This window comes from Dendrobates tinctorius, unplaced genomic scaffold, assembly GCF_039654945.1.
Source record: "Dendrobates tinctorius isolate UK_male_01 unplaced genomic scaffold, ASM3965494v1 ptg000192l, whole genome shotgun sequence".
Taxonomy (NCBI): domain Eukaryota; kingdom Metazoa; phylum Chordata; class Amphibia; order Anura; family Dendrobatidae; genus Dendrobates; species Dendrobates tinctorius.
Window position 1 is genome coordinate 2966194 of NW_027361859.1, and position 26576 is coordinate 2992769.

Sequence of the window (26576 nt, forward strand, 5' to 3'; positions counted from 1 at the left end):
TACACCTCGTACACACACGGCTCTGCTCCGTACACCTCGTACACACACGGCTCAGCTCCGTACACCTCGTACACACGCGGCTCCGCTCCGTACACCTCGTACACACGCGGCTCCGCTCCGTACACCTCGTACACACGCGGCTCCGCTCCGTACACCTCGTACACACACGGCTCCGCTCCGTACACCACGTACACACACGGCTCCGCTCCGTACACCTCGTACACACACGGCTCCGCTCCGTACACCTCGTACACATGGCTCCGCTCCGTACACCACGTACACACGCGGCTCCGCTCCGTACACCTCGTACACACACGGCTCCGCTCCGTACACCTCGTACACACGGCTCCGCTCCGTACACCTCGTACACACGTGGCTCCGCTCCGTACACCTCGTACACACACGGCTCCGCTCCGTACACCACGTACACACGCGGCTCCGCTCCGTACACCTCGTACACACACGGCTCCGCTCCGTACACCTCGTACACACACGGCTCCGCTCCGTACACCTTGTACACACACGGCTCTGCTACATCCCCCCTGTAAACCCCTCCTGACCCCACACATAAACTTCCCCCATCCAGCACCATGACAACCAGCACAGCAGAGTCCTGCATACTCTGAGGCCCCTGATCATGTGACCCCTGACTCCTCCCCTCCTGTGACCTCATCCCAGGTCCTGTGCGCACAGAGCAGCCATATATGTGGAGTGCGGCTCTGCAGGTGGAGGTAGGTGCTGGAGCCCCGTTATTCTCTCTCAGGATTAGCCGCTGGTCACACTCGGCCATTTTTCCTCCCCATATAATAAATGCTCTTTACCATCTCTGTGCTGTTCCGTTCTCCATGTTTCCCCCCTGAATACACACGTTCTCCCCCGGTCGCTGGGGTCTGACCTGTGACCCTGAGCTCGGGCTCTGGGGGTCTGGGAGGTTTGTGCTCGGCCTCCGCAGCATTAGGGGAATCTGCCCCCACATCGGCCCTGTGTGAGCCCCTAATCTGCGGGTGACAGACGCTGAGGGCAGGGACCCCCGGGCTCCTCATACAGTCACGGCCATAGGTGTTTGCCCCTTATAAATCTCCCAGAACATTATTCCAATGACCCGTTTTGTTATCCACGTGCTGAGCCTGGAGCTGAGCGTCACACGGGCCCCGAGATGTCGATAACAGGCTGTGGGTTGACAGAAGAGCGCACTATAGGGCACCGACCGGATACATGGGGCATCGGTGGTGGGATAGTCGCTCACATTGTGGGGTTGTGAAACGCACAACTATTAAAGAGGCTGATAGGAACGTCCAGCTGCCTCTGCTGTTCCGAGAGTCGGAAGAATTCCAGTAGAATATACCTAAAGGAAGAAGGAAAAGTGCATTATCTGCTGGTAAAACAACGGAGATCAGGAATAAGGGAATAGTGCCGCCCGGAGGCCACAACTAAGCGGGTTTTAAGCCGATTGGAGAAAATTAATCCCTTAAATACCGCAGTCAATTAAGTGGTTGCATGGAAGACACAAGACTTTCTTAGTAACCATCGGACCCCCGCAATAAGAATTGCGGGTCCCGATGGTTACCATGGTAACTTGAGGTCACGTGATGACCCCAGGGTGCGGTGGCCTGTGAGAACCAGCGATAGACCGGGATCACACTTGCGAGTGTGATGCGAGAATCTGTCATCCGGCACTCGGGTGTGCGGCTGCAAAAAAATACAAAAGTTACAGCTCTCAGAATGTGACGATGCAAAAACAAATTCATTTTGTAAAATTTTAGAGTGTAAAAAGAGAAAATCATAAAAAAATAAACGTTTTATCGTTGTAATCGTACCAACCCAATGAACAAATCAGTCTTGCCACTGTTACCGCTCAGTGGACGGCATAAAAAATAAAAATATTAACAGAATTGCTGTTTTTTGTTCATTCTGTCTGAAAAATCTGAATAACGAGCGATCATAAAACATTAAGTACCCAAGAATGGTGTAAAAAATATCTGCAACTCATCCTGCAAAACATAAGCCTTCATACAGCTCTGTTCACCAAAAAATAAAAAACTTACAGCTCTCAGACAAAATCCTACTTTTATATATAAAAAGAAGTATTTTTACTGTGTGATAGCAGCAAAAAAACTATATATATCTGGTATCGCTGTAATTGCACCGACCTGAAGAATAAATCTGTTTTATCACTTATGCCGCATGGTGAACTGCACAAAAATAAAAATAAAAACTGTTCTTGTACTGCTGCCTATTTGTTTATTCTACCTCCCAAAAATCGGAATAAGGATCAGTTCCTATTTATCCTGTGCTCTTCTCTGAGCGCTTACCACAGGGTTTCCCTGTAAATTCCCCAAAACCGTGGGTCCGGCAACCTCCCATGGAACCACTCACTTATGAGACAGATAAAGTCACTTTGGTCTGTGTTCCAGTGGTGTCCCATATTTTAGGAATTTTTTTAGTGAACAAGTGTGGACAACCAAAAAGTGTGCACACCTAAAAAGATGGATACCACCGGAGCAGCCGCCAAACTGAGTAAGTAGTGTCTCCATTTACCTTATTATGGTGGGTGGTTTTGTTTGAATCGCATTTTTATGGAATTTATACGGATACCCCGAAATTTGTGACAAATTTTGTGAATTTTTAAAAAGTTGTAGTTGAGAATTCAGCCAAAAACATCTGAAACCACGTCCTTATTGGTGAACATTAAAACAAACACAGATTAACACTTCACACATCATTTCTCCAGTAGGTAATTGGATATAAAGTGTCCAGTAATTGTATTGTTACGTGGGATTCTTTATGATGTTTCATTGGCTCATCTTCTTCCCATCTCATTCATTGTTAGGTCCCTATGATATCCGATCTTCGATATAAGAGAACTTACCCATCAAGGATGGATAGAGATAGGGACAAGATGATGGAGAGAATATTACACCTCACCCTAGAGATCCTCTTCCGGCTTACTGGAGAGGTGAGAGATTCTGATGACGTCACATTACATCATTCTTATCTATGGGAATAACAGATGGACAGAACTGGAGAGGTGAGGACTCTGGAAATGTCTGTAGTGAGATTTATTAATGTGTCTCTCCATAACCAGGATTACACAGTGGTGAAGAAGACCTCTAGTGAGCGCTGTCAGGACCCTGTGTGTGAGGGATGGGGAAGACCCCTGAGCCCAATAACAGGGCCTCCACCTCACCCCCTGATATATGAGGACATCAATGACCAAAAGATCCTAGAACTGACCTACAAGATGATTGAGCTGCTGACTGGAGAGGTGACACTGCTGGGAATGCTGTGACATTATACAGTAACGCTATGAAGGGATCGGGGGATGACGTTATCATTGTATGTGTCAGGTTCCTATAAGGTATCAGGATGTTGCCGTCTATTTCACCATGGAGGAGTGGGAGTATCTACGCGGACACAAAGATCTGTACAAGGACGTCATGATGGAGGTTTCCCAGCCCCTCATATTACTAGGTAATAGACAGGATTACCGTATATACTCGTGTATATGCCGACCTGCGTATAAGCCGACCCCCCTAATTTTGCCACAAGAAACTGGGAAAACTTATTGACTCGTATAAGCCGAGGGTGGTGCTGCACAAGGGTTAATGGTGGTCCAAAAAGATGCTCCATAGATAAATACCCCCATAAAATGCTGTAAAAGGGTTAATGGTGGCCCAACAAGATGCTCCAAGGATAAATACCCCCATATATTGCTGCACAAGGGTTAATGGTGGCCCAAGTAGATGCTCCATACATAAATACCCCCCATATGCTGCACAAGGGTTAATGGTGGCCCAAGTAGAAGCTCCACACATAAATACCCCCCACATGCTGCACAAGGGTTAATAGTGGTCCAAGTAGAAGCTCCATACATAAATACCCCCATAAAATACTGTAAAAGGGTTAATGGTGACCCAACAAGATGCTCCAAGGATAAATACCCCCATACATTGCTGCACAAGGGTTAATGGTGGCCCAAGTAGAAGCTCCATACATAAAATACCCCCCATATGCTGCACAAGGGTTAATGGTGGCCCAAGTAGAAGCTCCATACATAAATACGCCCCATATGCTGTACAAGGGTTAATGGTGGCCCAAGTAGAAGCTCCATACATAAATACCCCCCATATGCTGCACAAAGGTTAATGGTGGCCCAAGTAAAAAGTCCATACATAAATACCACCCACATGCTGCACAAGGGTTAATAGTGGTCCAAGTAGAAGCTCCATACATAAATACCCCCATATGCTGCAGAAGGGTTAATGGTGGCCCAAGTAGAAGCTCCATACATAAAATACCCCCCATATGCTGCAGAAGGGTTAATGGTGGCCCAAGTAGATGCTCCATACATAAATACCCCCATATGCTGCACAAGAGTTAATGGTGGCCCAAGTAGAAGCTCCATACATAAATAACCTCCATATGCTGCACAAGGGTTAATGGTGGCCCAAGTAGAAGCTCCATACATAAATACCCCCCATATGCTGCACAAGGGTTAATGGTGGCCCAAGTAGAAGCTCCATATTATTATTATTATTATTTATTGTTATAGCGCCATTTATTCCATGGCGCTTTACATGTGAGGAGGGGTATACATAAAAACAAGTACAATAATCTTAAACAATACAAGTCATAACTGGTACAGGAGGAGAGAGGACCCTGCCCGCGAGGGCTCACAATCTTCAAGGGATGGGTGGTAATACAGTAGGCGAGGGTAGAGCTGGTTGTGCAGCGGTTTGGTCGATCGGTGGTTACTGCAGGTTATAGGCTTGTCGGAAGAGGTGGGTCTTCAGGCTCTTTTTGAAGGTTTCGATGGTAGGTGAGAGTCTGATATGTTGTGGTAGAGAGTTCCAGAGTAGGGGTGATGCGCGAGAGAAATCTTGTATGCGATTGTGGGAAGAGGAGATAAGAGGGGAGTAGAGAAGGAGATCTTGTGAGGATGGGAGGTTGCGTGCAGGAAAGTACCGGGAGACGAGGTCACAGATGTATGGAGGAGACAAGTTGTGGATGGCTTTGTATGTCATGGTTAGGGTTTTGTAATGGAGTCTCTGGGCAATTGGGAGCCAGTGAAGGGATTGACAGAGGGGAGAAGCTGGGGAATAGCGGGGGGACAGGTGGATTAGTCGGGCAGCAGAGTTTAGAATAGATTGGAGGGGTGCGAGAGTGTTTGAGGGGAGGCCACAGAGCATGAGGTTGCAGTAGTCAAGGCGAGAGATGATGAGGGCATGGACTAGGGTTTTTGCAGATTCTTGGGTGAGGAATGAACGGATGCGTGAAATATTTTTGAGTTGAAGTCGGCATGAAGTGGAAAGGGTTTGGATATGTGGTTTGAAGGAGAGATCAGCGTCAAGGATTACTCCGAGGCAGCGAGCTTGTGGGACTGGGGAGAGTGGGCAGTCATTTACTGTAATTGATAGGTTCGTAGGGGGGGTCACGTGAGATGGGGGAAAGATGATGAATTCTGTTTTGTCCATGTTGAGTTTCAGATATCTAGTGGAGAAGAAGGATGAAATAGTGGACAGACATTGAGGGATTCTGGTTAGTAGGGAGGTGATATCTGGTCCAGAGATGTAGATCTGTGTGTCATCAGCATAAAGATGATACTGAAAGCCATGAGATTCTATGAGCTGTCCCAGGCCAAAGGTGTAAATAGAGAACAGCAGGGGCCCAAGGACTGAACCTTGTGGGACTCCGACAGATAGGGGGCGAGGTGAGGAGGTGGTGTGTGAGTGGGAGACGCTGAATGTCCGGTCTGTTAGGTATGATGAGATCCAGGAGAGGGCCAAGTCTGTGATGCCGAGGGATGAGAGGGTCTGTAATAATAGGGAATGGTCCACTGTGTCAAAGGCAGCCGACAGGTCCAGGAGGAGGAGGACAGAGTAGTGTCGCTTGCTCTTGGCAGTTAAGAGGTCATTGGTGACCTTAGTAAGGGCTGTTTCAGTGGAGTGGTGTGACCGGAAGCCAGATTGTAAGCGGTCGAAGAGGGAGCAAGAAGAGAGATGGGAGGACAGTTCAAGGTAGACGTGTTGTTCCAGTAGCTTGGAGGCGTATGGGAGAAGTGATATAGGGCGATAGCTAGATACAGAGGATGGGTCAAGAGAGGGCTTTTTGAGGATAGGTGTGATGGAGGCATGTTTAAAGCTTGAGGGGAAAACACCAGTTGTTAGTGATAGGTTGAAGAGATGGGTTAGGGTTGGGATGAAGACTGTGGTGAGGTTTGGGATGAAGTGGGATGGGATCGGGTCGAGTGCACAGGTGGTGAGATGTGATCTTGAGAGTAGAGTGGAGAGTCGATCTTCTGTAATGGTGGAGAAGTTGGTTTTGAAGGTGGAGGGCTGGGAAGTTGGGAGGAAGGGCTCTGGGGGTTGTTGACCAAAACTGTCCCTGATGTTATCAATTTTCTGCTTGAAAAATGAGGCAAAGTCTTCAGCTGAGATGAGTGGGGAGGGAGGAGGTGCTGGGGGGCGGAGGAGAGAATTGAAGGTGTTGAATAACTGTTTAGGGTTGTGAGACAGGGAGGATATGAGAGATGAGAAGTAGGTTTGTTTAGCTGTGGCGAGTGTGGTCTTGAAAGTAGTGAGGGACTGTTTGAATGCGATGAAGTGCTCGTTGGAGTGGGATCTTTTCCATCTGCGCTCAGCAGCCCTGGAAGCTCGCCATACATAAATACCCCCCATATGCTGCAGAAAGGTTAATGGTGGCCCAAGTAAAAACTCCATACATAAATACCGCCCACATGCTGCACAAGGGTTAATAGTGGTCCAAGTAGAAGCTCCATACATAAATACCCCCCATATGCTGCATATAAATACCCCCATAAAATGCTGTAAAAGGGTTAATGGTGGCCCAACAAGATGCTCCAAGGATAAATACCCCCATACATTGCTGCACAAGGGTTAATGATGGCCCAAGTAGAAGCTCCGTACTTAAAATACCCCCATATGCTGCAGAAGGGTTAATGGTGGCCCAAGTAGAAGCTCCATACATAAAATACCCCCCATATGCTGCAGAAGGGTTAATGGTGGCCCAAGTAGATGCTCCATACATAAATACCCCCATATGCTGCACAAGGGTTAATGGTGGCCCAAGTAGAAGTTCCATACATAAATACCCTCCATATGCTGCACAAGGGTTAATGGTGGCCCAAGTAGATGCTCCATACATAAATACCCCCATATGCTGCACAAGGGTTAATGGTGGCCCAAGTAGATGCTCCATACATAAATACCCCCCACATGCTGCACAAGGGTTAATAGTGGTCCAAGTAGAAGCTCCATACATAATTACCCCCCATAAAATGCTGTAAAAGGGTTAATGGTGGCCCAAGTAGAAGCTCCATATATAAAATACCCCCCATATGCTGCACAAGAGTTAATGGTGGCCCAAGTAGATGCTCCATACATAAATACCCCCATATGCTGCACAAGGGTTAATGGTGGCCCAAGTTGAAGCTCCATACATAAATACCCTCCATATGCTGCACAAGGGTTAATGGTGGCCCAAGTAGAAGCTCCATACATAAATACCCCCCACATGCTGCACAAGGGTTAATAGTGGTCCAAGTAGAAGCTCCATACATAAATACCCCCCATAAAATGCTGTAAAAGGGTTAATGGTGGCCCAAGTAGAAGCTCCATACATAAATACCCCCATATGCTGCACAAAGGTTAATGGTGGCCCAAGTAAAAACTCCATGCATAAATACCCCCCATATGCTGCACAAGGGTTAATGGTGGCCCAAGTAGAAGCTCCATACATAAATACCCCCCATATGCTGCACAAAGGTTAATGGTGGCCCAAGTAAAAACTCCATACATAAATACCGCCCACATGCTGCACAAGGGTTAATAGTGGTCCAAGTAGAAGCTCCATACATAAATACCCCCCATATGCTGCATATAAATACCCCCATAAAATGCTGTAAAAGGGTTAATGGTGGCCCAACAAGATGCTCCAAGGATAAATAACCCCATACATTGCTGCACAAGGGTTAATGATGGCTCAAGTAGAAGCTCCATACATAAAATACCCCCCATATGCTGCAGAAGGGTTAATGGTGGCCCAAGTAGATGCTCCATACATAAAATACCCCCCATATGCTGCAGAAGGGTTAATGGTGGCCCAAGTAGATGCTCCATACATAAAATACCCCCCATATGCTGCAGAAGGGTTAATGGTGGCCCAAGTAGATGCTCCATACATAAATACCCCCATATGCTGCACAAGGGTTAATGGTGGCCCAAGTAGAAGCTCCATACATAAATACCCCCCACATGCTGCACAAGGGTTAATAGTGGTCCAAGTAGAAGCTCCATACATAATTACCCCCCATAAAATGCTGTAAAAGGGTTAATGGTGGCCCAAGTAGAAGCTCCATACATAAAATACCCCCCATATACTGCACAAGAGTTAATGGTGGCCCAAGTAGATGCTCCATACATAAATACCCCCCATATGCTGCACAAGGGTTAATGGTGGCCCAAGTAGATGCTCCATACATAAATACCCCCCATATGCTGCACAAGGGTTAATGGTGGCCGAAGTAGATGCTCCATACATAAATACCCCCCACATGCTGCACAAGGGTTAATAGTGGTCCAAGTAGAAGCTCCATACATAAATACCCCCCATAAAATGCTGTAAAAGGGTTAATGGTGGCCCAAGTAGAAGCTCCATACATAAATACCCCCCATATACTGCACAAGAGTTAATGGTGGCCCAAATAGATGCTCCATACATAAATACCCCCCATATGCTTCTCAAGGGTTAATGGTGGCCCAAGTAGAAGCTCCATACATAAATACCCCTCATATACTGCACAAGGGTTAATGGTGGCCCAAGTAGAAGCTCCATACATAAATACCCCCCACATGCTGCACAAGGGTTAACAGTGGTCCAAGTAGAAGCTCCATACATAAATACCCCCCACATGCTGCACAAGGGTTAACAGTGGTCCAAGTAGAAGCTCCATACATAAATACCCCCCATAAAATGCTGTAAAAGGGTTAATGGTGGCCCAAGTAGAAGCTCCATACATAAATACCCCCCATATGCTGCACAAGGGTTAATGGTGGCCGAAGTAGATGCTCCATACATCAATATCCCCATATGCTGCTCAGGCCCCCGGCACTGGCTATATTCACCGTTCCCATCGCTGTTTTTCCCGGGTCCTGTGCAGTGACGTTAGCAGAGGGTGCTCACTGACTATGTCACCGCGCCCTCCACTAAGTCACAGCCAGAGGACCCGGAGAAAGCAATGGAACGGGGAGCGGTAAATATTGCTCTGCTCCCCCGTCATACTCGCCAGCCCCCTCCTGGCGCCCGGTCTCTTCAGCTCCTGCTTCCAGCATGATGTCGGCGTCCCAGGCTGTTCCTGCATTCAGCGGTCACGTGGTACCGCTCATTAAATATGCGCATATTCATGAGTTTAATGAGCGGTACCACATGACCGCTGAATGCAGGAACAGCTAGGACACTGAGATCATGGGGGAAGCAGGGGGGCTGCGGAGACCGCACCAGGAGGGGGGAGTATGGTCTCTGACACCCCCCACTCCCCTCCCCGCCGACGCCTGTATATGACTCGCGTATCAGCCGAGAGGGGGACTTTCAGCCCAAAAAAATGGGCTGAAAATCTCGGCTTATACACGAGTATATACGGTAAATACGCACGGCCTATAATTCTCTGTATGTAAATGAGTTCAGTCCCTGTATGTGTTTCCCCCAGATCTATCCAGTAAGAGGACAACACCAGAGAGATGTCCCCGTCCTCTTCTCCCACAGGACTGTAAACAAGAAGATCCCAATGTTCCTCAGGATCATCAGGTAGATGGAGAGAAGATGTCATGAGATCTCCCCTATGATGTGTAGACGGCTGTGAAGGTCTTGGGCTCAGTCTTGTTTTATCCACCAGTTTTACTGTATTTTTCGGACTATAAGATGCATTTTTTTTCCCCAAAATTTTTTGGGGAAATCGGGGTTCGTCTTATAGTCCGAATGTAGATTACCGGGGAGGGGGGAGCAGCAGTAGAGCGGGGTCACAGGAGACAGGGTAGGTGCTGCAGGAAGTTGGCGGCAATTTTGGGGCTCGCTATTGAGCCTAGATATAAATCTGCGCGTGTACTGCCTCCGGCGGACATTTTCATTAATCCCATTGCTGGAAAATCAATGTACAGAGCAGGGTGCTGCCTCATGGCCGACATTATCTTGAAGCCCAGAGCCCGCACCATTGCATAGCTGGGACACCCCCTCCTCCCAGCCCAGGGCCCACCGCATCGCCCCACTCCTGCCCAAGGCTGTGGAGTCGTTAAGCCAAACTTTCAACTCCTTAATTTCCCCAATTCCACGACTCCGACTCCACAGCATTGCACAGCACTCTCAATTCTAGCCATTTTTGCGTTCCAAAAGTCGAACGGTGCTCCTTCTCTTCCAAGCTTTGCTGTGTGCCAAACAATAATTTCCCCCACATATAAAGTTTCTGTATACTGAGGAGAAATTGCACAACAAGTTTTCGGGTCCATTTTCCCCTGCTACCCCTGTAAAAATAATTTTTATTTATTTAGAACGGTGTCACTTTTGGGGTATTTTCTGTTGTAAAGTCACGTCAAATGTGATGTGTTCCCTAAAAAAATGGTTTTGTAAATATTGTTGAAAAAATGATAAACTGCAGGTAAACTTTTAACTCCTCTAACTCCTCAAAAATGATGCAGATATAAAGTTGTCATGTGGGAACTGTTATTTATTAACTATTTTCTGTGACATGACTCTGGCTTAAAGGCATAAGAATTAAAAGTTTGAAAATTGTGAAATGTTCTAAATTTTTGCCACATTTCCAATATTTTTTTTTTAATTAAAATTTTATTGACATTTTTTCATGAAGAAACAAGGGAAACAGATTAGATAATTACAACAAGATTACAGTAAGATGTAAGTACAAGTATTGAAAGAACCTGGTTTGTGATCCAGTAAAAAAAAAGGCAACATGCTGATGATCTAAAAAGATGAGGGGGAAATAAGTTATAACATGGAAAACTAATGGAGGAACATGAAAGGTGAGGGGGTGAGAGATAGAAGTCAGCAGGGGAAGATTTTAGTAGAATAATTCGGACCTAGGGAACAGGAAGCGCCAAACCATTCCTGGAGGGGGAAGGAGGTCGATTTTTCAATGATGTGGAATAACCGTTTTAGCAACTTGCAAGAGTTGACGTAATAAAGATATTTTATAAGAGGATTTGGACATGAAAAACATATACAGGAGTGTTCTGGACTAGAGGAGATCAGTACTCCAGTAATTTCTTTGATCATTTTGATAACTCAAATTTCTGATATTTTAACAAATAAGCGCAAGTCATATCAAACAAATTTTACTACTATCCTGAAATGCAATATGTTACAAAAAAACAATCTCTGAATCACCGGGATCCGTTAAAGCGTTCCAGAGTTATTACTGTACCTCATAAAGTGACAGTGTTCAGAATTGTAAAATTTGGCCTGGTCATTAAAGCCAAAATTGGCTCCGTCATTAAAGGGTTAATTTTGGTGATAAATTCCCTAACTACTAACCTCTCTTCCTATATTGATTTGTAAGCTCAGCCCCATTTACACTCTCCACCCGACCATCTTAGAGACTCTACACAAATAATTGAACTTCTTCAAGGTATCACATGGAGAGAATCCTATTCTTTCAATCCCTAGATGTGTCAGCATTGTATTCCAATATACAACATGATAATGGGTGCTTAGCCATCCAAAAAAGGTTTATATCTAGACACCAGAATTGAGAGCAACTATAGAAGCTTCATCCTAGAGGGCTCAGAATTTATTTTTAAAAACAATTTTTTAAAATTTCAAAATGTCATCTACCACCAAAACGATAGGTACAGCTATGGGGACCTTGGTGGCACCTATGTATGCCATCTTTTCCATGGGTGTATTCAAAAGCGTCTACAATTATAATCAGAAATACTCTTATGTAGAGAATATGAGAATTAAGCCACATGATTTACCATACCACACTGTTAAAATATTGATTTACCAGCAGTGCAGAAGATAATTCCCTTTTCCGTCTTTCTTTGGCTATAGTAAGATTTTGTTAATAGAAGCCTTCAGCAGGACCCAGGCGACCATAGCAATCCATCAGCACCGGGTGATTGTGTCATACAGAAGGAACGATAAGCCCTACCAGGACTGCGGCATTTAAATGCCACGGTCGGAGACTGAGAGTAGTATTTATGTTGGTTAAACAGGAGCAATAACAGCAAGCTTTGATAAAATGAAAATGTTCTTAGGGCAAGAAGTCTCAAGTTTTGATAAAAAGCACAAAATTTGCTCCAAGATATCTGGGATACATAAAATGGCTCAGGGATGAACTGGAGTACATTTGTGACAAAAATTGTTAATTTTTAAAAAGTTGCAATTGTTGAATTGTCCAAAAACATCTGAAACTACGGCCTTATTGGTGGAAATAAAAAAAAAAACAAACAAAGATAAACACTCTGTGTGGTAGACAAAAATAGTTTTGTGATATACATGTTAGCATCATTTCTGTGTTTGATGATTGGATATAAAGTCTTCAGTAATTGTATTGTTAAGTGGGATTCTTTATGTTACATTGACTCATCTTCTTCCCATTCAGGTCCCTACAATATCGGATCCTCTCAGTGGAGATCTTCTATATAAGAGAATTTTCCTGATTTACCCATCACAGATGGATATGGACAGATACAAGATGGCGGAGAGGATATTACACCTCACCATAGTGATCCTCTTCCGGCTTACTGGAGAGGTGAGAGATTCTGATGACGTCACATTACATCATTCTTATCTATTGGAATAACAGACAGAACTGGAGAGGTGAGGTCTCTGGAAGTGTCTGTAGTGAAATTTATTAATGTGTCTCACATTAACCAGGATTACACAGTAGTGAAGAAGACCTCTAGTGAGCGCTGTCAGTACCATGTGTTTGAGGGATGGGGAAGACCCAAAAGTCCAATCACGGGGCCTCAACCTCCCTCCCTTATACATAAGGACATCAATATTCAGAAGATCCTAGAACTCGCCTACAAGATGATTGAGCTGCTGACTGGAGAGGTGACACTGCTGGGAATGCTGGGACATTATACAGTAACGCTATGAAGGGATTGAGGGGATCACTGTATCATTGTATGTGTCAGATTCCTATAAGGTGTCAGGATGTCTCCGTCTATTTCTCCATGGAGGAGTGGGAGTATTTAGAAGGACACAGAGATCTGTACAAGGACGTCATGATGGAGGTTACCCAGCCCCTCACATCACCAGGTAATAGACAGGACTAAATACACACGGCCTATAATTATCTGTATATAAAGAATGAATTCAGTCCCTGTATGTGTTTCCTCCAGATCTATCCAGTAAGAGGACAACACCAGAGAGATGTCTCCACCCTCTTCTTCCACAGGACTGTAAACAAGAAAGTCCTGATGTTCCTCAGGATTATCAGGTAGATGGAGAAAAGATGTCATGAGATTTCTCCTGTGATGTGCAGACGTCTGGGAAAGTCTTGTTCTCAATCCACCGGTAATATCGTATTTTTTCTCAAAAAATGTGGAAGAAAAATGGGGGTACGTCTTATAGCCTGAATGTAGCTTACTGGGGAGGGGGCGGGGCAGCTGTGGAGTGGGGTCACAGATACAGAAAGCCGGCAGCAGGAGTTGGGCTCGTCATTGAGACAAGATCTAAATCTGAGCGTGCGCAACCGGTGGCATCCATTTTCATTAAGCCCACCACCAGGAAATCAATGTACAGAGCAGGGAATCCGCTCCAGCCTCTTCGCCGACATTTTCTTGAAGCCCAGGGCCCGCAGCCTTGCACCGCCGGGACATCCCCTCCTCCCAGCCCAGTGCCCGCCACATCGCTCCACTCCTGCTCAGAGCTGTGGAGGCGGTAAGCCAAACCTCTGACTCATCAATTTCCCTGACTCACGACTCCTGACTCCAAAGCACTGCATCACTACTGAGCATGTACATAAAATGCACAGATTCACCTCAACTAAAAGCAGATATCCTTAGATCAGGAACAGAACAAACATTTATAGGACATTTAATAACTTTCCCAAATTCTTCTGAAAAATTTACAGCACATCCTGCATTGAACTACTTTACCCAATTTATTATAAATTTTCGGAGTTAGTCCATTTTATACCAGTTCTGTCATCTCTAAAATGGACACCGACTCAGCAGTCCTGCTCCTGCCACCTAAGCTAAATTCGGACAGTAAGACAGACCCCTGTTTTTGCATAAAAAATTTTTTTCCTATTTTACACCTCAAAATTTTGGGTGTGTCTTAGGCTAGTTTCACACTTGCTTTTTTTTGCAGCGCGTTTTTCCCGCAAAAAAACGCATTGAAAAAACGCATACATAAGCATACAACTGCTGCGTTTTTTTCAAGCATTTTTATGAGCATGCATGAAAAAAACGCAGCGTTTTTATGCGTTTGTATGCGTTTTTAGCGCGTTTTTACCGCGTTTGCGTTTTTTTCCAACATTTTTAGGTGGCCCCTCACACTACCCAAACCATGACTTTACTAACCCTAACCCTGACCCTAACCCTAACCCTGACCCTAACCCTAACCCTAACCCTGACCCTAACCCTTAACCAAATCATACTTAACCCTAACCCAAACCCTAAACCCTAACTAACCCTAACCCTGACCCTAACCCTAACCCTGACCCTAACCCTGACCCTAACCCTAACCCTGACCCTAACCCTAACCCTAACCCTGACCCTAACCCTTAACAAAACCATACTTAACCCTAACCCTGACCCTAACCCTAACCCTAATCCTGACCCTAACCCTAACCCTAACCCTAACCCTGACCCTAACCCTTAACAAAACCATACTTAACCCTAATCCTGACCCTAACCCTGACCCTAATCCTTAACAAAACCATACTTAACCCTAACCCTGACCCTAACCCTAACCCTGACCCTAACCCTGACCCTAACCCTAACCCTAACCCTGACCCTAACCCTTAACAAAACCATACTTAACCCTAATCCTGACCCTAACCCTGACCCTAATCCTTAACAAAACCATACTTAACCCTAACCCTGACCCTAACCCTGACCCTAACCCTAACCCTGACCCTAACCCTTAACAAAACCATACTTAACCCTAATCCTGACCCTAACCCTGACCCTAACCCTTAACCAAACCATACTAAACCCTAACCCTGACCCAAAACCCAACCCTAACCCTGACCCTGACCCTAACCCTAACCCTAAACCCCCTTAACTAACCCTAACTCTAACTCAAACCCCTAAATTCCATGGTTAAAAAAAAAAAAACGCATATGCAAAAAAACGCTTACATGAGCATGCCAGTGCGCACATATGCGCATCCATAGGCTATAATGGCCATTTTTAGCGCAAAACGTGCGCATATGTGCGCATGCGCTTTTTTGCAACATGATGCGTCTGGAAAATCCAATCGCACACCCCAAAAAAACGCAGCGCATGAAAATCGCATACATGCGCTTACAAGCGCGCAGGTATGCGCACCCATGTTAAATATAGGGGAAAAAACGCATGCGCAGGTTAGCGTTTTTTTCCAGCGCTAAAAAACGCAAATGTGAAACCAGCCTTAGAGTATGAAAAATACAGTATATGTTTTGTGCTTGTGTAATGAAACAATGAACATGGCAGGATTAGAGATGATCATAGATGTGACTTCTCCATCTGTCTGTGACTTTTACAATATTTGTTTCAGGTTGAAGATCTGACCCATATTAATACTACAGAGACATATGTGAGGGGTGATGAGCGGTGTAAAGAGGAGATTCCTACAGATAACCACCCAGGTGAGCAGTAGCCCCTCTATTTTTTTCATTAACTGGTTGGTACAATTATACGCTCACTTTTGTAGACTTTCTTTTGAATCCGTACTATGTTTTGAGCACATACCTCACAAGCTATGTATTTCTCATCAGTTTATTAAGCAACTGGTGCTGATCTTAGGACCTGGACATCCATCGATTTGTCAATTGAAGAGGACCTTTCATAATATTTTTTAGTTTAAACTATATATATCACTAAAAAAAAGGGGCAGACAGTCTGATAACAACAGTTTTTTCACCACTGAATTGAGGAGATCTAGGCTATCATAGTTGAGCGAGCCCAATATATAAATTTCCTCTTAAACAGGCTGTTAACAGAGATAGCACTGGGGGAGGGGCTTGCTTTTTTCCCCTCTATGACATTACCCAATCATGCGAAAGCAGAGTCATAGAGGGAAAAAAAGCAAACAAAAGCTCAGAGAATGTCAAAACAGGCATTATTAGTTTGATTTAGCTGAGAACTCTTCACCTGTTTTGCTTCCTGCCATTACAAGCTGGGAGAGGAGGAGAGCTGCAGTGTGGAGACCCTGCAGCATTGACATCATGTGAGCAGAACTTGTCAGATACAGCACTCCGAACCTTCTACAGCTATCGGTTCTGCTAACCTGCACAGCAGAATGGACACAATCCCACCACTGCCTAGTACCAGACACCCGAGCATCCTCTGTTGCCTGGCAATCGGGGAACGCAGAGTCCCATGTTCCCTGGGCAGAGAAATCTGTGGCAGATGCAATGTCCCACATCTGCACTCTTACAACTACTCCAGAACTCATCACTCTAAGAGATTGGAACTGTTTCAGCTGTGAGAGAATCTAAAAATAAGAACCAGAAAATCACATTCTTTGATTTTTAAATAATTAAATTGGATTTTATTGTATGAAATAAGTATTTGATACAATAGAAAAACAGAACTTAATATTTGGGACAGAAAACTGTGTTTGCAATTACCAAAGTCAGAAATTTCCGGTAGTTCTTGACTAAGTTTGCACACATTCAAGCAGGGATTTTGGCCCACTCCTCCATACAGATCTTCTCCATATCTTCCAGGTTTCAGGGCTGACGCTGTGCAACAATTTTGTCCCTGGTGTCCTTAGACAGCTCTTAGGTCTTGGCCATGGTGGAGATGTTATAGTGTGATTGATTGAGTGTCTGGATATGTGTCTTTTATACAGGTAACAAGTTCCAACAGTGGTAATTAATACAGGTAATGAGTGCACAGTAGGAGGCTTCTTAAATAAAAACTACCAGGTCTGTGAGAGCCAGAATTCTTGCTGGTTGGTAGGTGATCAAATACTTATTTCATGCAATAAAATGCTATTTAATTATTTAAAAATCATACAATGTGGTTGTCTGCTTTTTATTTTTAGATTATGTCCATCACAGTTGAAGGGTACCTACAATAAAAATTTCAGATCTCTCCATTCTTTGTAGGTGGGAAAACTTGTAAAAGTGACAGTATATTAAACACTTATTTTCCCCACTGAACTTCGAGTATACCATACACACAACAAATACCTAATACAGACAACAAATGCACAGTACAGACAAAAAAATATATAGAGCTAAAATATTTCCAGTATACAGTGAAATACTATACTACCAATATACAGTGAAACAATTAACATACAGTGCCCAAATGTATAGCAAGAAATTAGGTCAAATTAATACTAATATACAGTACTTAAAAATACCAATATATAGTCCAATATACAGTATCCAAATAATGCAGGACAAAACTACTACACAAGGATAGCATCAAAAAAAGTCATTCGCAAATTAATATGCAATTCTTCTGCTTTGCAGCTTTGAGACATTCAGCCTCTTTGTAGTCTTCTGCCCTTGGGGTGTCTTCAACGGCGGAATGCAAAGCCTGCACTTAAGGGCCTGTCACACTAAGCGATATCGCTAGCAATATCGCTATAACGTCACTGGTTTTTGTGACATAGCGATATCGCTATGTGTGATACTTGCCTCCGACCGCTCCCTCGCTGGTTATCGCTGATCGCGCGAGAACGTCCTGGACTGTTTCTCGTCGTCAGCTTCCTGCTGTGACGACGAGCGACGCGTGGACGCAGGCGGGAGGACGTCAGGATCGCCTCGTCTGATAGGTAAGTAGCGACCCCCGACCCCTGCGATGTCGCTGGTGAGATCTGCCTGTGTGGCAGCTCACTAGCGACCACTTAGCGATGTATCAGCGATCCTGACCGCGTCATATCGCTGGTCGGGATCGGTGGTACATCGCTAAGTGTGACAGTACCTTTAGGCTCAATGAGGCGGTGGTCGGTCCACCAGTCTTGACCACACATCTCATTATTCTCCAGTCCATCCAGTGCCTTGTCTTCTTGCAAGTGGGTAGACGGAACAAAGTGTTGGTGATGACAAGGTCACGTGTGGCATATGTCTTGTGGAGCAGAAGGCCATTAGTGTTACACTTGTCAATGCCGTGTCTCCCATGACTCATTCCCAGTTTTGATTGCCTATTCCTACTCTGGCATTAAAATCTCGCAAGTATAATGAACTTGTCTGAATATGAGATCACTAAGATAAGTGTATCAAGTTCATCATAGAACTTATCCTTAATGTCATTTGGATTGGTCATGGTGGGAGTATAGGCTCTAATCAGCGTTGCATACTTCTTGTTTGTAAGTGGAAGCTGAAATGTCATCGGGCGGTCGTTTATGCCCTCCAGAAGCTGGGCAAGCTTACTAACAAGGTGAGATTTCATAGCAAATCCCATGCCTGCTTCTCGTCGATCAGTGCTGCCTCGACCACTGCAAAAAAGCATGTATCCACCACCACACTCTGTCAGTTGGCCCTTATCTGCTAAGGCCTGTTTCACACATCAGTTTTTTCTGTCAGTTGCAATCCACCAAAATGGCGGAAAACGGATCCGTCAGCGTACGGACATCAACGTGTGCCACCGGACCGTTTTTTTTTACGGATCCGGCGAAGGAAGAAATTTAAAGGAACCGCTGTCTGGGGAGGAGAGAGAGAGAGAATTTTTTCTCAGCCGCCAGATCGGGATTTAGGGTTTAATTTACTGCAAAGGCGATTCTGCTGGGCATGCGCAGTGTAAAGTGCAGATCCGGCCACCCAGAAAAAACATTGCATTGTCCGTCCAGTCTTGTCAGCGGACGCCAAAATCTTGGCGGATCCGCAAAAAAACGGATCCAACGGATGGCCATCCGTCAAGATCCGCCGGTAATGCAAGTCTATGGGGAAAAAACGGATCCGCCAAGAAAAATGACGGATCCGTTTTTTTTTTTTGCAAAACGGCGGATCTTGACTGATGGAGACAAACGGATGTGTGAAACAGGCCTAAGCGTGTTTCACTGAGAGCTGCTATGTCCACATTGTAGCGAGCCATATCCTTAGCAACCAGCGCTGTTCATCTCTCCGGTCTGTCTGTTTTGATATTGTCTAGCAGAGTTCTCACATTCCATGTGCCAAGGTTGAATACCATCATTTGTTTCCTTTGTGTGTCTACCACTATGAGGGGATACCTGCCAGCTGCGGTTGGCTGTTCATGTGGAGATGAAGCAAACTATCTTTGAGGCATCTTTTCTAACCCTTTCCTCAACGGAGCTGAGCAAAGTGATCCTAAAGAGGGCTGCTCAGACACCCAGAGGGCTGACGAACTCCACTGCTGCTTCGGTCCAGTGGAGAGTAACCCTATGCCCGGAGCCGCCTGCATGCAGGTTCGTGACTACAGTTTCCAGTGATTCCACACCTGCTGCTTCACCACTCCTCCATTGCCACAGGACTTTGAAGAGCAGTGATTGAAGTCTTGACTTGCGCTTGACTTGGATTAAAGTGAGCAAGAGTTGCGCAGGTCGTCAGCCTTACTTTTTCATCCGTGCCTATCGAGTCCTCGTGGCAAGAGCTAGTCAAGATGACTTTGAGATGTGTCAGGATACAGTTGATGGCCAGCAGTGTCCTATGTGTTCCTCGCTGCACCCACTCAGTTCTCCATAACGCTTTGCTAGGAATTGTTTTTCTGTCTGCCGAATTCTGCTTTCACATGCACGGATAGGCAAACCTTTTGTCACCGTGAGCCTCAAAACCAAGGGCTACCCTCACCTGGTTTGGCCCGCCTGCCGTGGCGGTGTTCCAGGGTGTACCCACTACTGCATGCTAGCAGTTACTTGGAGGTACAGGTGAGTGTTGAGTACCAGATGAAGACAAAAGATGGGTGAGCTGTCCTAAAAGGACATGGCAAGCCCTGCATCAGAGGTGCTATCTTTATCTGGACACCTCATACACCCCAAGAATAATAATAATGCTGATGTACAGTGTCCATATAATACCAACAACACAAATACTAATTTAGATTGCTCAAATAATACCAATATATTATCTCCAAGTCCAAATAATACCAATTAACAGAACTCATGTATTAGAAACCAAATAATGACAACATACAGTGTCCAAATAATACCAGAAAAATAATACAAATGTGCAATACCCAAATTAGACCAACATACAGTGCACAAGTAATTCTGTTCAAGTAATAAAACATCCTCTCTCTTCCAACCTGGTGAATGTAAAACTCCATTTTGATTCTCCTGGATCTCTGTAGCATTTGATACTGTGGATCACCAGTATCGAAATGGTACAGAACTACAGAGAAGTGTGCCTTCCAGGACTGACAATGACAGTAATTAAAAATCTGCTTTTATTAGATAAAAGTCACGCCCACATATTTCCACTGGGTGACCTCAGATTGGGGCTTGTCAATGGGATGTGGCTTGGTCCCAAAAAATTATAAGATCCCCAATTTTTAGGATATCTACCCACCTGGATGCCCCAGATAGGAGATATTAACCCCTGTCTGCCATCCAACATACTATACCATCCATGTGACCTGGGCCTGTCTGACTATGGACGGTATAGTACGTCATATCTTTAATGCAACCACATTAAAATTTGCATTAAAATTCTGGTGCCTTCTTACCTCAGGGAAGATGGTGTCGGCATCCCAGGGGGTATCCCCGCCCACCTGCACTCACAATCTCTATGATTGGCTGTTCAATTCTGAACAGCCAATCGCAGCCTCTCTCATTGTTTCAGCCAATCAGATTGGCTGAAACAGTGATGTCCCAGCCTAGGATCGAGTACAGATGTATTCGATCCTAGGCTGGTGCCAGGCATCTGCGAAAAACCTCTCACATTGGCGCGATCAATGTGATTGTTACCGTGCTGTGCCCTGCCGGTGACCTGCCTAGGATCTGTGCTGTAAGAGCACCGATCCTAGGCCGTTGCCTAGGAAAGACCAGGCATGGCCTGCAGCTGATGATTAGCGCGATCGATGTAATCTTCGATCGCGCTAATCTCAGGGCACAGCCGTGGTGTGACCGCGCTGTGCCCTGCCGGTGACCTTCCTAGTATCGGAGCTGTGAGCTCCGATCCTAGACCAGGTGCCTAGCAACACCGTTGTCACCAGGGCCACCTCTGATTAGTGTGATCGATGTCATCATCGATCACACCAATGACAGGTCCCAGCAGCAGTATGACCGCTCTGTGAGCTGTCTGTGACTGCTCTGCAGGTCCTCACACTAGCTGAGGATTCCTGCAGAGCAGTCACACTGCTGGATCTCCTGCTGTGCTGGGACTTGTGGTGCCACAGAAGCCTGCGTACCCAATGTTAAAGAAAGGTACGCAGGGAAACGCTGGACATATGCGGCAGTGGGCGGAGCTTCACAGACAAAAAAAGGAGGAAGTAGGCTGCCATCCGCAGCCCTCCTGAACACTAGTGTGAAACTAGCCTTAGACACTTTTTTATTTTCGTCACCTCCGTGCGCACATCCAGCAGCCACTGAACTTTGATAAGTGAAACAGTTCACTTATCAGAGCTCGTGCCTGCTGTTTTACAGTTTTCTTTTCACAGGCATTTTTTTTCTCCCCATTTGCTGCTTTTTCTTTTCAGACAAAAGTTTACACCAAACACTATCTCCCCTCAAACACACAAACAGTTAAAAATAAAGTACTTGATACAAGCACCATATTCATAAAAAAAAGTCCTGCACGTCACGTTCGTTCCAACAGCGCTATTCAGTGGAGGAGGCATATGCTTTCCTTGCCTCTGACACTGATAGCTAGGGAGAGGATCCCACATTTCTTTATTTCTCATCCTCTTCCTCATCTTCCTCGGGTCCTGCGGAACCGCCATGCAGATGTCCCAGGACAGAAGATGAGGCAGCGCCCACCATTCCAGAAGATGAACCAGTGCACCCCATTATGTACCCCATATGGACCCCGCTCCCTGAAAATTATGAGCCACTGATTCCTGCTTTTGTGGCAGAATCAGGAATCAAGTTTGACACCACAGGCCTCACAGAAATAGACATTTTCAAAGTCTTTTCTCTGAGGATTTTGTTAACCTGATGGTGGGCCAAACTAATTCATATGCTCATCAGTTTTTGGTACAAAACCCTTGTTTATCATTTTCTAACTGGTCTCCTGTAGACGCAGTTGAAATGATGCAGTTTTGGGGCCTGGTCCTACACATGGGATCCTGAAGAGGTCAGAACTTCGGCAATATTGGAGTGTTGATATTTTATGCAACAATCCAGTGTTCGGAATGGTCATGGCCCGGACGCGATTTGAGGCCATCCACAAATTCCTGCATTATACGGATAATGCACAGTGTCCCCCACGAGATAACCCTAACTTTGACCATCTTTTCAAAGTTCGGCCAGGCATCAAACACTTCAACAAAATGTTTGCTGAAGTGTACGTGTCCCAAAGGGACATCTGCGTTGATGAGTCCTTAGTTCATTTTAAGGGAAGGCTCATATTCTGTCAGTACCTGCCCAGTAAGAGGGACAGGTACTGAATAAAACTAAGCTGTGTGAGAGTACCTCAGGGTACACCCACAGTTTTAGAGTTTATGAAGGGAAGGACATCAGGATTGAACCCCCTGAATGTCCCCTGTTATGAAAGAGTCACCGTAGGAGGCAGACACAAAAATAGAAGCTACGTCCAGAAAACCAGAGAAGTTGGCAACTATCAGATTGCAGACCCCTGAACCTATCAACACAACTAGCAGTAGCCGTGGGGGGTTCCTACGGTGCCCTAGACCCCTCGATCACAGCCGGAGAGCTAAATAGCCTAAAGACAGAAAAGGAAATCTAAACTGCCCCAGAGCAGACCCCAAAGTAAAAGGCAGCCCTCAACATATAATGATGGTGAAGCAAGATGAAAAAACACTCACACAGATAGAAAGATAGGCTGAGCAAACGATGGGGCCCAAGCTAACTAAACAGGACAGGAAAGGAAGGTTGCTGTCTGCAATCTGCCAAAACCCTATCAAAGACATAAGCCAACAGGCTGATATGGAAAAAGACCCTGAAGCAGCTAGGCTTCAAAAACTATATCAGCACTCAGGTATTTTCTGAAGACAGAGCTAAAGGAATTCAGCTCACCCCAGCAGGGAATGGCAGAAAAACAAAGCAAAACAAAGTCAAAGCACAAATGCAAAAAGCAGAGCAGAAAACTTAGCTTTAGAAGAGCAGGAATTCAGACTGGTCTCCAAGAATCCCTCAGAGAAATCACCCGCAGGGCAGAAGGGCGTTGGCGGCCTTATATCCAGTCAGTAACTCCACTCAGCCAGTCATCATCATTAGGCTCAGGTGCTTGATAATCAGGCTCACTACCTTTCTTTACCAGAAGAGGGAGTTCATCGGGCCTCAGTGGTGAAGGGGAAAATGAACTCACAACAGTACCTCCCCCTTGAGGAAGGGTCACCGAACCCTCAACTACGCCACCAGGGCGATCAGGGTGAGCCCGATGAAAGGCACGCACCAATCTTTTGGCATGAATATCAGAGGCAGAGACCCAGGAATTATCCTCCTGACCATAACCCTTCCACTTAACCAAATACTGGAGTCTCCGTCTAGCCAGACGGGAATCCAGTATTTTCTCTACCTCATATTCCATGTTACCTTCAACCAATACAGGGTCTGGAGGTGCCACCCCCGGAACAACAGGTTCAACAAACCTCTTCAACAAAGACTTATGGAACACATTATGGATTTTAAATGTGACAGGAAGAGCCAAACGAAAAGAGACCGGATTAATAATCTCCAAAATCTTGTAAGGTCCAATAAATCTAGGCTTAAACTTAGGAGAAGCCACCTTCATAGCAATATTTTTTGATGATAACCACACCATATCACCAACCTTAAACTGGGGACCAATGGTCCTATGTCGGTTGGAAAACCGCTGGGCCTTTTCCTGGGAGAGAGATAACTTATCCACCACTTGGTCCCAGATCTGGTGCATTCTCTCCACCATAGTGTCAACATCTGGGCAGGCAGAGGGCTCCACCTGCTCTGAAGAAAATCGAGGATGAAACCCAAAGTTACAAAAAAAAGGTGACATCAAAGTGGCAGAACTAGCTCTATTATTTAAAGCAAATTCGGCCAAGGGCAAAAATGAAACCCAATCATCCTGATCAGCGGAAATAAAACATCTCAAATACGACTCCAAGGTCTGGTTTGTTCTCTCTGTCTGCCCATTGGTCTGAGGGTGAAAAGCAGAGGAGAAGGACAACTGAATTCCCAGCTTGGAACAGAAAGTTCTCCAAAATCTAGACACAAACTGAACTCCTCTGTCAGATACAATGTTCTCAGGAATCCCGTGCAAGCGAACCACCTGTTACAAAAACAGGGGCACCAACTCAGAGGAAGACGGCAACTTAGGGAGTGGTACAAGATGAACCATCTTAGAGAACCTATCACAAATCACCCAAATAACAGTCATCCTTTGAGAGACAGACATATCAGAGCTGGAATCCATTGAAATATGGGCCCATGGCCTCTTGGGGACAGGCAAAGGCATCAACAACCCACTAGAGCGAGAACACGATTTAGACCGGGAGCAAGTCCCACAGGACTGCACAAAATTCCTGACATCACGAGACAAGGAGGGCCACCAAAAAGACCGACTCACCAGATCTCTAGAACCAAAAATACCTGGATGACCAGCCAAAGCAGAGCAATGAACCTCAGACATCACTCTCTTCTTCCACTGGTCAGGAACATACAACTTTCCACTGGGACAACGCTCAGGTTTGTCCTCCTGGAACTCTTCTAGAGCACGTCTCAAATCGGACGAGATGGCAGAAAGAACTACCCCTTCGCCTAAGATGGTAGCAGGCTTGGTCACCACAGGAGAATCAGCAAAGAAGCTCCTAGAGAGGGCGTCTGCCTTGACATTCTTAGTTCCAGGAAGAAAAGAAACCACAAAATCAAAACGTGTAAAAAACAAGGCCCACCTAGCCTGTCTAGGGTTCAAGCGCTTAGCCGACTCTAGGTAAATCAAATTCTTGTGGTCAGTGAGGACCACGACTTGATGCTTAGCTCCCTCCAACCAATGTCTCCACTCCTCAAATGCCCATTTCATGGCCAACAGTTCCCGATTCCCCACATCATAGTTACGTTCAGATGAAGAGAACTTTCGGGAAAAGAAAGCACAGGGATTCAATTTAGATGTTACAGGATCCTTTTGGGACAAAACAGCTCCTGCACCAATCTCAGAAGCATCCACCTCTACCTGGAACGGAAGTGAGACATCAGGCTGCCGCAAAACCAGGGCGGAGGTGAATCTTCGCTTCAGCTCCTGAAAGGAAGAAACAGCCTCCGGAGACCAATTTAACACATCAGCACCCTTCTTAGTCAAATCAGTCAATGGCTTGGCAATACTAGAAAATTTTGCTATAAAATTTCCGATAAAAATTAGCAAAACCCAAAAACTTCTGGAGGGCCTTCAAAGAAGTGGGCTGAACCCAATCGTAAATGGCCTGTACCTTGGCCGGGTCCATTTCAATAGTTGACTGAGACAAAATAAATCCCAAAAAAGAAATCCTCTGTACTCCAAAAAGGCATTTAGATCCTTTGACATACAGGGAATTCTCCCTCAAGATCCGGAACACAGTCCGAATATGTTCCACATGAGAATCCCAATCCTTGGAGAAGATCAAAATATCATCCAGATAGATAATCAAAAATTTATCGACAAAATCTCGGAAAATATCGTTCATGAAGCACTGGAAGACAGAAGGGGCATTAGTGAGCCCAAAAGGCATCACCAGGTACTCAAAATGTCCCTCCGGAGTATTAAACGCCGTCTTCCATTCATCCCCATGCTTAATGCGAATAAGATTATACGCCCCCCTGAGGTCAAGCTTGGTAAACCAGCAAGCACCTTTAACTCTAGAGAATAGATCCGAAATCAGGGGTAACGGATACTGATATTTAGCAGTAATTTTGTTGAGGGCACGATAATCAATACAAGGTCTTAATGATCCATCCTTTTTTGCTACAAAAAGAAAACCCGGCACCTAAGGGTGACGAGGATGGTCTAATATGACCCTTCTCCAACGCCTCCTTAATATAGGATCGCATAGCCTCGTGCTCGGGTACAGATAAATTGAAGAGCCGACCCTTGGGAAATTTACACCCCGGGCTCAGTTCAATTGCACAGTCATAACTCCTATGAGGAGGCAGAGACGCAGACTCATTCTCACTAAATACATCATAAAAGTCCGCCAAATAGTCAGGAACATCATGCGACTGAGGAGAGGTGGAAAACACCGGAGCCTCACTAAAGGCACACAGACAACCCCAACTCACCACAGACACAGATTTCCAATCCAAAACTGGATTATGAATTTGTATCCAGGGAAACCCCAGAAAAATAGTATCAT

At 45.4% G+C, this 26576-nt stretch overlaps 1 protein-coding gene across 1 annotated transcript in view; it reads left to right on the forward strand.

The window, feature by feature from the left end:
• The first annotated feature begins 642 nt into the window (after positions 1 to 642).
• The window catches only part of LOC141055786 (uncharacterized), a 31522-nt gene continuing 5588 nt past the window's right edge, over positions 643 to 26576 (forward strand). Inside the window, exons 1-10 of the mRNA XM_073552492.1 lie at positions 643 to 731; positions 2831 to 2956; positions 3086 to 3265; positions 3348 to 3471; positions 9725 to 9822; positions 12632 to 12781; positions 12907 to 13086; positions 13170 to 13293; positions 13377 to 13474; positions 15742 to 15832. Of these exons, the coding sequence (XP_073408593.1) occupies positions 705 to 731; positions 2831 to 2956; positions 3086 to 3265; positions 3348 to 3471; positions 9725 to 9822; positions 12632 to 12781; positions 12907 to 13086; positions 13170 to 13293; positions 13377 to 13474; positions 15742 to 15832 (1198 nt within the window). The 5' untranslated portion in view covers positions 643 to 704. The remainder of the gene's footprint in view (positions 732 to 2830; positions 2957 to 3085; positions 3266 to 3347; positions 3472 to 9724; positions 9823 to 12631; positions 12782 to 12906; positions 13087 to 13169; positions 13294 to 13376; positions 13475 to 15741; positions 15833 to 26576) is intronic.